This window comes from Diachasma alloeum, unplaced genomic scaffold (genome assembly GCF_001412515.2).
Source record: "Diachasma alloeum isolate Michigan unplaced genomic scaffold, Dall2.0 Dall_scaffold_01188, whole genome shotgun sequence".
NCBI lineage: Eukaryota > Metazoa > Arthropoda > Insecta > Hymenoptera > Braconidae > Diachasma > Diachasma alloeum.
The window spans coordinates 16690-28209 of NW_021681298.1; the positions used below are offsets into that span (position 1 = coordinate 16690).

The following is an 11520-nucleotide window of genomic DNA, read 5'->3' on the forward strand; positions in this document are numbered from 1 at the left end:
AAGGGGTGGTATATGTACATTTTTCATTTTTTATTTTTTCAAATTAGTATCTGCATAAAAAATTTACATTGTTATACATGTTTTATTAGACTAATTTATTTGAATAAGTTTTTCATTGACATATTCCAAGGTTCTCGCTCCCCTATAGTTGTAATGAGCATTCTCTCTTTGAACTGTGTTGTCCATGAAAACGGAATGAAACAATAAATTGACTGATGATATTAATAACTACATACATGTAGCTTTTTAAATTAAACTTTGGTATTTGTTATATTATAAAATACAATGGTCGAAACAATGGTAATAATAATAATAATAATAATAATAATAATAATAATATATGCATGTATGATAAGTGATTATTTTCATCATTTTTCCGATTAAACTTGTTCGAGCATTATTATAGCAGTAGGTAAATATTAAATTAATAAAGAAAATTATTGAGAATAGGAAAATTGAATGAAAGAAAATAAAACAATACTGCATGTTGTTTGCTTTTGTTATTGGAAATTTTAATATTTTAGATAATAGTGCCTATCGATTATTAGTTTCCAATGAAACACTGGGCGAGCAATCTTTGAGCATTGTGCGAAGTCGTAGAATCTCTTTTGATGCTGCTGCCAAATCTGATTGTAATTGTAATTCTTTTTCACGCAATCGTTTGATGTCCCTTTGACAAGTCTGGAAGTGAAAAATCATTAAATAAGTGCGGCAAATAAATACTAATTGGGTTAATATCAATATAATGATAAATACAATTTCCACCTACCACATTCTGCCTGAGTAAATCAAGTTTGTCACACTTGAGCCTAGTAACTTGTTGTTTCAAATGTTCTGTTTCGTTAATGCCATTTTTATTGCATCTAACTTCATGAGTTTCAGCGGAACTCATTGATTCGAGTCCAGTATCACTGTCAGGATAAAGAATTTGTTCTAGTTCCAATTCACTATTCAAGGAGCTATCATCACTCTCTGAGACACCTCTTGGGATTGTGTTATCAGATTTTTCAAATTTTTCATTGCGTTTTTTCCAGTTGTCTTGTGTTATTCGTAAGGTTTTATCATTAATTTTGCCAGCAGCTTTGATGGATTCAATATTTGCCTGAATTACTAATTCTTCTTCTACTACTACAACTTGTTGTTCTTCTTTTTCTACTTCTTCTTCTTCTTCTTCTTCTTCTTCTTCTTCTTCTTCTTCTTCTTCTTCTTCTTCTCCCCTTTCAATACCATCTTTAGAGTTCTGCTCATTGCTTGTTACATTTAATAGATTACTTTGTTGCTTACGTGTGTTGTCATTTTCTTGTTGAAAATCCGAAGCTAATATTGAATCTGACAATCCTAAAGGGCTTGAGGGCTCAATGAATAGTTTTGCCAACGATTTCGATGTAGACTGACGATTATTTAATTGACCGGTGATCTCGGATTGACTCTTTTTTGTTAATTGTTGAGGTACAGATTCTGTTGAGGCATTTTTCACACGTGAAGTGAGAGCCTTCCGAACTGTATCTATGAATCTGGAACCACTCCCTCCACCACCACTAGCCGAGCCCGAAGTATCGCTTGCTGAGGGACTCAATGGACATGTTCCTCCGCTTGATCCTAATCCAATAGCAGAGCCTAAAAAATCACTCGTCTTGGATTGCAGTTCTTCAGTGAGAGATTCCAATAGCGCAGATCGTGTTCTTAACTCGAGTTTGGCAAATTTTTCCGCCTTGTAAGCCGCATTTTCAGCATTTATGAGTTTAGTGAGCAGAAATTCCTTAAATTCAACACCCTTGGCAAATATTGCTGGTATTGGTAATGCTGGACCAAACCACGGAACATCGTCACGAGCAGTAATGCTCACTTTATATCTAGTATTACATGTACACGGATCAATGACCTGTACAACAATGAATGCATGGAGAAAATGACTAGCGATCATGTCTGGGCTAAAGGGCGTTGGTTCCTCTTGAAATATTATTGCCACGATATCGTTTCCAATGTGCCGTTTACGTTGTAACTGCTGAGCATCGCCAGGACTATATGGTAAAAGAGATGCCACATGAAAGAGTACTTCCCGGCCACGGAATACTTCATAAACTGCTGAATCACCTGTCTGGCCGTGTTGTGTATCAAGACCACCTCGATACCTTAATTAATCGGTAAACAATTAATCTACTTGCTTGAATCAAATTGCTAGATTCATTAATTATTCAATTGATTTTCTTTTGCTTTTTCTTTTTAAAATAACTAACCCTTTATGATCTCTGAGATCAATTGTTTGTCCCAAAAGATCCAAGAATTCTTGGAAGGCCGGTGTTATTTGTCGATTACTGAATAGCTGTTCTTCAGTAACCTGTCCTGCTCTCTGATGTAGTACTCCAAATTTAAATCTGCTAACTAGAGCATGTTCATCGTATCTCGCTATTAGACTTCCTGCTCCAGAGCAAACGACTGGTATCAATGTGGTAACACTCAGAGATTCATTGATTACCTGCAACCACAACCACAACCACAACCACAACTACAATAACAATATTATATGGGGATTTGTATAATCATAACCATTTACCTTAATCATTTTGGCAGGTGATATATTTGGACCAAGAACAGCAGTTGCCACGAGTTCATGTGTTGAGCCAGTTCGTAATCGCAAGAGAATTCTCCAATGTTCTTGTCCAGCCACCGTTTCTGCTTTGACTGAGAGGAGTACAGGTCCATTTTCATTATCTCGCCCAACCAGATTTACATGCTCCTGTAACAAACACTCATATTTTATATTTTATACTATCCAATTCCTATTTCACCACTGTTATTCTTCAATTGCCAATTTTAATATTTGCCAACTTTGGCTTGTCTGCGCAAGATAAAGGTATAATTTGCAAGAGACTGAAAACGGTATTAGAAAATGATGAAACAGAAGTTGATACAATCTTCCTTGACGATATGAAGATTTTTTATATACCCCAGAATGAGAGGGGAACGGAGAGAAAAAAAAGCAAGGTTCAATTGTTCTTAGTGGATATTCCACTGAATATCCAGACAATGCACACAAGACATGCATACATTGAACGATCATGGACGAGCGTGAACGGAGAATAGGAAAGGTAGGGTAGAAGAAGAGTATGAGAATTTTCCCACTCCCACGCCTAAATTATTTTTTTTCCTCTTTTTTTTTTCTTATCTTGATGGATTTCTTCCTCTCCAACCCTCCCCTTTTCTCTCTCTCTTTCTCTTCAAGATAAAAAAAATCCAAGAACATTGAATTTTCATTTCAATTGTACGTACAATTTGCCAAGTCAAGTGATTGAAAAAAAAACACCACTTCTCACAAGAGTTGTAGTAACAAATTACCCGTCCAACAAAGAATCGACGATAACATTTGGCCGTATCATCTTGATCGATTCTCGGCTGCCAAGCGGGCTGAGTGGGTAGCATTGCTCTACCAGCAAAATCAAAGCCATGTCGATGATCAGTTCCATCTAGCCAGTATCCCGGTGGTGTTACCACAAGTGGCAACTGCATCTGAGTATCAGTGTTTGCTTGTTTGATTACCGCTTCCATCAAGGCACGTCCCAGGGGTTCATCACTCGTTGGGGTTGTTGAGGACAATGGCGTATTAGGCATTTGTACTGTTGGAGTTGAACTGTGGGATTCATCTCGCAATGTCTGTAAATACAAATACAATCTTACGTTTGTTGTTTTCTAACGGTAAAATTGTCGATTTCACGGCCAATTCATAGGGGAGATGATAATACACACGGGAGACAACTTGAACTGTTCCTGCTCTTATGAAATATCATGATAACCGCATGTTATGCATCTTAAGCATCTTAAGCAAGACGGCCCACGTTTAATAAACAAAAGAAAAAGAATGTCCCATGCTGGAAACAAAAAACATCATCTATTCTCCAAATACTAATGAAAATGAAGTTAGCAATTTTTTAGCGGAGCGTATATGTAATACTTTCCTTTACTGGCTATGAGAAAACTATCATATACTTTTATATATATAAATAGCTTTATATATATATATATAGCTGTGGAATTGAGAGTACCTTTCTCACCTGGGTCATATGTTTTGGGAGTGCCCCAGTATGACCGTTAGCTCTTTGCTGCTGTTGCTGTTGTGGGCCGCCCTCCGATCTAAGATCGTATCTCCATCTCAATACACCCATCATCACTTACGCAGATTTGGTTTTATAAAAACACACTGTATATCATTTAGGTAATGAAACACACCCATGTAAGGGATAATTTTCTGATTGCTAAATTATAAATTGAGAATAAACAACACTGTTAATGATATAAAACAACTTGGAACTTTACCGAAAAAAATTTCACACGCGCTTCTACATGATAATTGAAATCACAAGAAAGACTGTTCAAATTATTCAATTCACTTCATTCTATCGAAAGAATATGTCTTCGGTAGCTGATTAATATGAAGAATCATTCAAAGCTTTTTGTGGAAATGATCAATTATTAATTAAATGAGAGTATGCCCATTGATGATGACCAACAACCACGATATAACACCATTTAAATATTTTAAAATTGTCGACAAATTTGACATATTTTCCTTCATTTTTTTGAATTATAATGCCAAGAAAAAATAGAAGACGAAAAACCTGGAAATTTTTTTTTGTGCTTCACTAGTCTTTGCTTATTGCAGAATGGCAACTTTTGTGAAAATGTGTTTTTTTTTTCACACACAACACTACAAAGTACAACGGCGAAAGAGCAACTGGCGTCGAATTCTACTCGTTGTTTCGATGAGGCTACATATAGCTCTTGGGAATACATTCACTGCAGGCCCTTCTCCCCTACCTTTTTCTATATTTGCCGCGCGCCTCCATCCATACACACCTGGACGGTTACTATGTACCAAACCACGCACACATTGAAATTTCAACACCCAAATGTGGAAAAGTTTGCGACGCCATTGCTCTCTCCATGGTCACTGCAGAAGGTTTTTCTTTTACAAAAAAAAAAATAAAGGCTCGCGAGTTAGATAATCCCCAGGCGAAGAGAGGAGGAGGAACTACTATATGATCGACACCATCTGCCAAAAAATTTAGAAATTTGACATTTGCATGAAAATATCGGCAAAGTTGAGGAAATAAGGATACAATTACCGATGAATTATTGAATCCACTTTGTAGAAAATTAACTTCCTACTAGGTCATACTTATTGTCAAATTTCTAATTTTCTTGAAAAAGAAGAAACAAACAATAATAATCATATCTATGTCAATTTGTAAAAACTATTTCCCATGGAAGGAATAATCAGCAATACTCGTAGTCTTACACACCCTGAGAATCTTGAACATGTAGAACTTACGAGGGGGAGGAGAGTTAAAATATTTATAGCAAAAGAAAGTAAATTAAATAATTGGGCGGAATGTCAATAGATTCTTTCAATGGTTAAATTCATCAGTTGGAAACTTGAAGATTTTCTCGCGCTTAAAACTTAAAAAATATATATTTCAACAAAGTTGTTATTCGCTTGGTGTACACAGAATGTAACGGATGTCGTTTCGTGGTCGACTTATTTCACTCGTATATGCGCCACTGGTTTTCCCGTTCCTTTGTACCATGTCTGGTCTCCCTTAACCGCCATCTCCTCCCATTACTATCGTTCCATTTCCTGCCTACACGAGCCAAAGTCGTCATTCCAAACCGAAATAATAAAATTAAAAAGTAATTGGACGCGAACCCCATAACTTTTAGAGGTTTGATCTTGAATTTTTTTAGTGGTGAGCGTGAGCATCAGTAATAGCTATTATAGCTATAGCAATACATAAGTCAACATGCACATGTCTATATGATGATGAATATTAAGAATTAATATCGTTCCAAGTGCATGAACAATGATAATGACTCTCAACTGCTGAAATCACTTTGCCTGCTTTTTCTACGACATGATGGTTTTCCATCAGAAACTAAGAAACTAAGTAGGTTCAATTCATGAGAATGGACATACACAAATGTCAACACTCGTAGTAAATGTGTGTGTGTGTGAGAGTCTCACCTGGCTGCAATGGGCCGGTAATACGCAGCGTTGATCATCAAGTCTGGAACTCTGCACTTTCGCCAATAATTCAAACAGATCCTGTGTAGTACTCTGTATAGTACAAGACATTACTGAACGTTAAATCAACTGAAATTGGAATAATTAAAAAGAAGTAGTCCCTGAACAACTCACCTTCACGGTATCATCAAGACCATCGTCGCTTGCCTGCTCCACTGGAGATTTCTTTGGGCCAGTTTCGCAAAAGATTGACTGCGCAAGTTGTTGCTTTCTGTAACAACATTTTTTATGCTATTACTAAATCTCTGATATAATATCAACAGCATTAGAATATATACATCGCTTCCACATCAATTTACTGCAACAGGTTTTTACAACAATAAATTCAAGATAGTGGTGTATAGTGATGATAATCCCAATAATAATAAAAGATTCGAGGAAGTGCAACAATTCATTCCACACTCAAGTAAAGATATTATCGGTAAGTCAGCAGTATCATGGTATTTTACCAACTGTGACTGTGACTAACCGACAGATTGCGCCATACATTTGTGGTAATGAACAAATGCAATTTGCTTTGACATGTATACAGTTTAAATTTCGGTTTGCTCGACAAAACACACACACATACAAAGAACATTAAATAATAATTTTTTTTTTGAAATATTTCATTCAATTCTCGTTAAAGTAATGAAAATTTTCGACTATTTTTGGCCAAAAGACTATAGGTCAAATGTGTGTATGCAGTCAATCAGTAATATTTATATGGACATTGGATTGTATTTACTTAGTAAGTAAATGCTTGAAAGTGTTTTGAAATAAGTAATGTGTAACGAATTATCTTTTCACGTCGATTTTTTTTTTAAATTTTCCATTCATCTCATTAATTCTGCAAATTTTTCAATCTGTGTTGGGTTTGAGGCCAACATTGTGCAGCATATATATGTATGACCAACATATCACACCGGATATACGTGTTGCGTACGCGTCGCCATATACAGATTTCAATAGGGGCCATGAATAGAGAGGAAAAGGACGTCCCACTTGTCGTAAAGTATGTGTGTATTTTGCCACCACAAACTTCTTGGTGAATAAATTCAAAATCGAAATATAATAATGAGTAGATGATTCTCTCAAATCTTGTATGATATTTTGTATTTTCGTGATTCTCTGACTTAAAAATAAAAATGGAATTTGAAAATTTTCAAATTCAATTGGACTTTAATGAAACTGTATTTGTCCCTTTAAAAAATAAAACAATAAAAGGCGTTTCCACTTGGGATTTTTTAAAATTTGAAAATGTTTCTTGAATATATAATATATTATTTTTCATTGGCAGCATTCATTGTAATCACTGTAAATGATTGAGTTGTAATATTTACCGTTTTTTAGAAAGCAGTGTATAGGACTCTTTAGAAGTCGTAGAGAATCTCATTCGCATCTTGTGAATACGTTCACTAGTTCGCTTCTTTGCGACACCACCTTCAAGCACTGGCATTCAGATTGTTTTATCACGTTTCTTGTATCGCTATAAACGAATAATGGTCGCGCAGCAACTTCATGGAACCAAAATAAGAAATACTACAAGAAAATTTAAATCCACACGAAGAGAAACAAATATTTTTTCAGTTGTTGAGTAATCGATGATGATAAAAACAATAAAAATTTTCAGACAAGTTGATTTACATCCTCTTCTTCATAATTCTTTATAATATTGAACACATATGATTAAAAATATGTCACAAAATTCATGAATCAACAAAATTTCCCATTGGATTGAGCACATTAACTTTATTCGCAACACTTGACCTCGTTTTTTTCCTACTTCTATTGTCATAAGAAGAAATAAGTAGTTTTATGTAGAGCAGAGTTGGATGTTGATGAATGGATACGTCAATGGGGAATGGAAAGCGAATGGTTTGCAAGTACGATATAGCAGGCAATAAGTGTATGTTGAATAAAATACACATTGAAAGTGGAGAGGGACGTCGCGTGCACTCGCGCGCAATTACAGTACATGTGTGACCTAAAACGTGTATCATTGCTCACTGAAAGACTGAGATCTGAGTGCTAGCACCGGAAAGTACGAGGAAGTATTCAACGAAACACACGACAAATAGAAAACCCTATATGTGGAGAAGGGGCCGACTGTGCGACGAGAAGTGAGGGATCGTCCAGTCTACAAATTTTTTTCATCTCGCCCCCCAGGCCACCATTTGAAATTAAAAACCCAGAGCTCCCCCCACTTATCTGACGCATGGACTGATTAGTTGATTGAGACTATACCTCTATGAGATGCAACCTCAAGAGCCAATTTATACCAACCATTGATGAGAATCTGTAGTATTTATTTAATTGATTGAATATATAGTTGAAGCAATTGACATTCGTTAACGAATAAATCTCTTTCTGGGATTATTCTTCAATGTAAATTAAAATTAAATATTATCTATTTTTCTTGGGGTATTTCGGCTTTGTCGCGATTGACTAATCATGAATTATATAATAGAAAAACAACAATAAATATATATATATATATGTATACATATATATATATGTACATATAAAATTATTATAAAAATTTATTCGAGTACTTTTTTACACTGGCAGGATGGTATTAAAAAAAAAAAACAGGGTCAATGATTTCTTCGCTGTTCCAATATCTGAAACAAGAGGAGGAGAGAAAAATGTTGCATTAATTGAGAAAATGAAAATGAAAATGACAAAAAAAGTAGTGTTACCTCAGTAAGTTTTCGCCATTCGGAATCTTCAAGACTCTGCTTGATTTTCAAGAGAATATTTGGTGGAATATCCGGTGGAGTAATAGATGCATTTTTAGCCATAGAAATATATTGAATCTGTAGCAATTGATCGACCGAGGGTCTCGCCTTGGGATCGTGTTGAAGGCACTTTTTGATGACATCAATTAGAATGGCAGGAACTGCTTCGACATGAGGTGGTAAAGAAAATGAAATTTTAGGGTTTGGATTAGTTATAGCGTTGATTTTAGCCCATTGCGGACGAATACTGTGAAATGGAGTATTCCCATACACTAGACTGTACAATATGCATCCGAGAGACCAAACATCCGATTTGTAACTAATTTTGTATTTAGTATTTTGATGAGGAGAGTCCCCGCCACCTCCAACATCCATAAGTGCTTCAGGACTTATGTAATTCAAAGTTCCAACTGTTGTACTTTTAACAATGGATGTCATTTCTGCATTTAAAGTTGAAGATATACCAAAATCAATTAATTTAAGTCTTCCTCGAACGAGTAAAAAATTTGCTGGTTTCAAGTCTGAGTGAATGACTCCATTATCATGAATATGTTTAACTGCTGTCAACATTTCTGTCCAATAATAAAGAATCATTGTTAGAGGAAGTCTTCTGTTTTCAGTTGCTACTGATTTGAGAAATCTACTGAGATCCGTATCACCCATTTCCATAACTACATAAATTGATTGATTTTTCACTTCATGGTCATACATTGTTACTACACTCGGTGCTTGAAGTTTGTTCAACATTTTTATTTCGTTCAAACAGCTTTGCGCACTGTCATGATCCATTCGCGCTAAATTCACATATTTGACAGCTTTAAGTTCAAAATTGGAAAGATCTTGAACTCTATAAACCTCTCCACTCATTCCCTGGCCCAAAGTTCCAAGAATTATGTACTCTTTTCCTTTGATAGACATTTTTTTTCCATAATGTGTTGTCCCAACAGCCGGTGTAGTAGCAATAGAAATAGGCTGAAATGGCTGATTATCAAGTTGTTTCAATGGTAGAGTTGGTTTAATAACTGGGCAATTATTTTTCTTCTCATTGAAATGAAAATCCCGTGAAGATTGCTGCTGCTGCTGTTGATCAGGCTTCATTTTTACTGGCAATTCAAAAGGACCGACTGTACCCATATTTTCTTTCAATTCATAATTTACAGCTGGAACTCTACTTTCCAAGCAGGTTTTTTGTTTTACTGGATTATTATCATTATGTGAAAAATTAGTAGGATTTTGTTGTTGTTGTTGTTGTTCTGATGCCATTGTTTCTTCCAGTGGTCGTCTTACTCGTTTTTCACAATTTTTAACTTTCCAAGGTATTTCATTATTTGGCATTACTGATTTTCCAGGTGTCTCAATGTCAGGCTCAATCTTATTCTGCAATGAGGTGTGCATTGTATTGCCATGTTTCCAGGTTGCAAATATAGAAGCTGGCGTTTGTTCATGATTCGTTGAAAAATCACTTGTTTTTCCCTGCGGTGTTTGAAACATATTTCTACGTGAAGTTGATGATATTGGTCTCATACTTCCAGCTGTAGAATGCAATTTCAATGGAGTTCCTGGAGCATTGGTAATTCCTGAGTCAGCTACATTTGTGGAATTAATTTGTTGGGAAAATCCATTGGGGAAAATGCCAGCATCTGATTTATAAGAAATAACTCCGTGAATATGTTTATCAGTCATTGAATGTGTGTGAATATCTTTACCTTCATTTCTAGTTATATTGTGTTGTTTGATGATATTGCCACACGATGAGGCCATAGAAACTGCCATTTCACATTTCAATGATGCTGATTTATTATTATTATTGGATTGTGCTATTTTCATAAATGACACATTTGATTCTTCCTGGACTTGTGATATTTCGGGACACGAAATAATTCCGGCTCTCAATCCTTCAATTTTTATTTTACCGAAATCAGATGTAAATTCATTGATGGGTTGAGATCTTCTGGTCATTTTCGTCTGCTCGTGATTGTGATTTTCTGAATGTAACGGCTCTTTAGATGTTGAGGCCCTTCTGTTGGTTTTTTCATTGGTATAATTTTTCCAATTGAAATTTGAATCAGAAATCACAGCAGGCAAGTTGGACAATTTTCTCGATGTATTTGATGTAAGTTCTTGTCCATTGACAAATTTTTCCAGCTTATCGTTTGGAACTAATGCCTGACACTCGTCCAACTCATTTTCTTCCTCTGAATCGTCATTTTTATTATTGTCAGAATCATCATCCTCGTTCTCATACATATCCAACATGTCTTTTATCCTCATGGGTTGGAGAATTTGTTTTTTATGACAATATTCTGAATTATCACTGAGGCTGTGTCTTGGATCCAAGCAACTTTCACTCATTTCTCCGCTCATTTTGTGCGATTTATTTATATTAATCAAGCCAAAAATAAATATTAAAATCACTAATTATTACTTTTTCTATTATTCTTTTGTCTTTTGTCACTCAGATCAAATGCAATCTCCTCTCCCATTTGTCATATTCCAACCTCACTTTTTTAACCGCCAACTTTATTTTCTCCTGCTTATTTTGTCGTTATAGCTCCAAATACAAAACTATCTTCATTGAAATTATACCAGAAAACGTAGATACACACGACTATATTATTATTGAAATTGGAATGTTTGAAAAATTGAAACTTATCAATGAAATCTTCAATCAATGGAACAATTTCAGTATTTTACATATAAATTAATATATATATATATATATAT

At 35.1% G+C, this 11520-nt stretch overlaps 2 protein-coding genes across 9 annotated transcripts; both read right to left on the reverse strand.

The window, feature by feature from the left end:
- Window positions 1–43: 43 nt before the first annotated feature.
- Window positions 44–8188, reverse strand: LOC107046069 (rap1 GTPase-activating protein 1). 7 transcript variants are annotated; one of them, XM_015268559.2, is made up of 9 exons: window positions 7983–8188; window positions 7399–7572; window positions 6191–6287; window positions 6017–6109; window positions 3337–3651; window positions 2555–2737; window positions 2238–2476; window positions 770–2132; window positions 44–681 (listed from the first exon to the last, which is right to left on the reverse strand). In XM_015268559.2, exons 2-9 carry the CDS (start codon window positions 7512–7514, stop codon window positions 535–537), a joined length of 2553 nt encoding a protein of 850 aa, XP_015124045.1. In that variant the 5' UTR covers window positions 7515–7572; window positions 7983–8188; the 3' UTR covers window positions 44–534. The 7 variants fall into 7 exon arrangements, with proteins under 7 accessions (XP_015124045.1, XP_015124049.1, XP_015124046.1 ...); XM_015268563.2 differs by lacking the exons at window positions 7399–7572; window positions 7983–8188 and adding exons at window positions 4050–4128; window positions 6355–6488; XM_015268560.2 differs by lacking the exons at window positions 7399–7572; window positions 7983–8188 and adding exons at window positions 4041–4128; window positions 6355–6488.
- A 413-nt stretch (window positions 8189–8601) lies between these two features.
- On the reverse strand, window positions 8602–11482 carry LOC107046045 (dual specificity protein kinase Ttk). 2 transcript variants are annotated; one of them, XM_015268499.1, is made up of 3 exons: window positions 10503–11482; window positions 8758–10436; window positions 8602–8679 (listed from the first exon to the last, which is right to left on the reverse strand). In XM_015268499.1, the coding sequence occupies exons 1-3, from the start codon at window positions 11158–11160 to the stop codon at window positions 8653–8655; spliced, it is 2364 nt and encodes a 787-aa protein (XP_015123985.1). In that variant the 5' UTR covers window positions 11161–11482; the 3' UTR covers window positions 8602–8652. The 2 variants fall into 2 exon arrangements, with proteins under 2 accessions (XP_015123985.1, XP_015123984.1); XM_015268498.1 differs by having other exon boundaries at window positions 8758–11482.
- Between the last annotated feature and the right edge of the window lie 38 nt (window positions 11483–11520).

Excerpts from the sequence above, each read along its gene's own strand:
- LOC107046045 (XM_015268498.1), bottom strand. The coding sequence starts at position 11,160 with ATGAGCGGAGAAATGAGTGAAAGTTGCTTGGATCCAAGACACAGCCTC. Across the intron at positions 8,680-8,757 it reads AATGGCGAAAACTTACTGAG|ATATTGGAACAGCGAAGAAA; the intron begins GTAACACTACTT and ends CTCTTGTTTCAG.
- LOC107046069 (XM_015268559.2), bottom strand. The coding sequence starts at position 7,514 with ATGCCAGTGCTTGAAGGTGGTGTCGCAAAGAAGCGAACTAGTGAACGT. Across the intron at positions 6,110-6,190 it reads GTCTTGATGATACCGTGAAG|AGTACTACACAGGATCTGTT; the intron begins GTGAGTTGTTCA and ends TGTACTATACAG. Across the intron at positions 2,477-2,554 it reads CACCTGCCAAAATGATTAAG|GTAATCAATGAATCTCTGAG; the intron begins GTAAATGGTTAT and ends TTGTGGTTGCAG.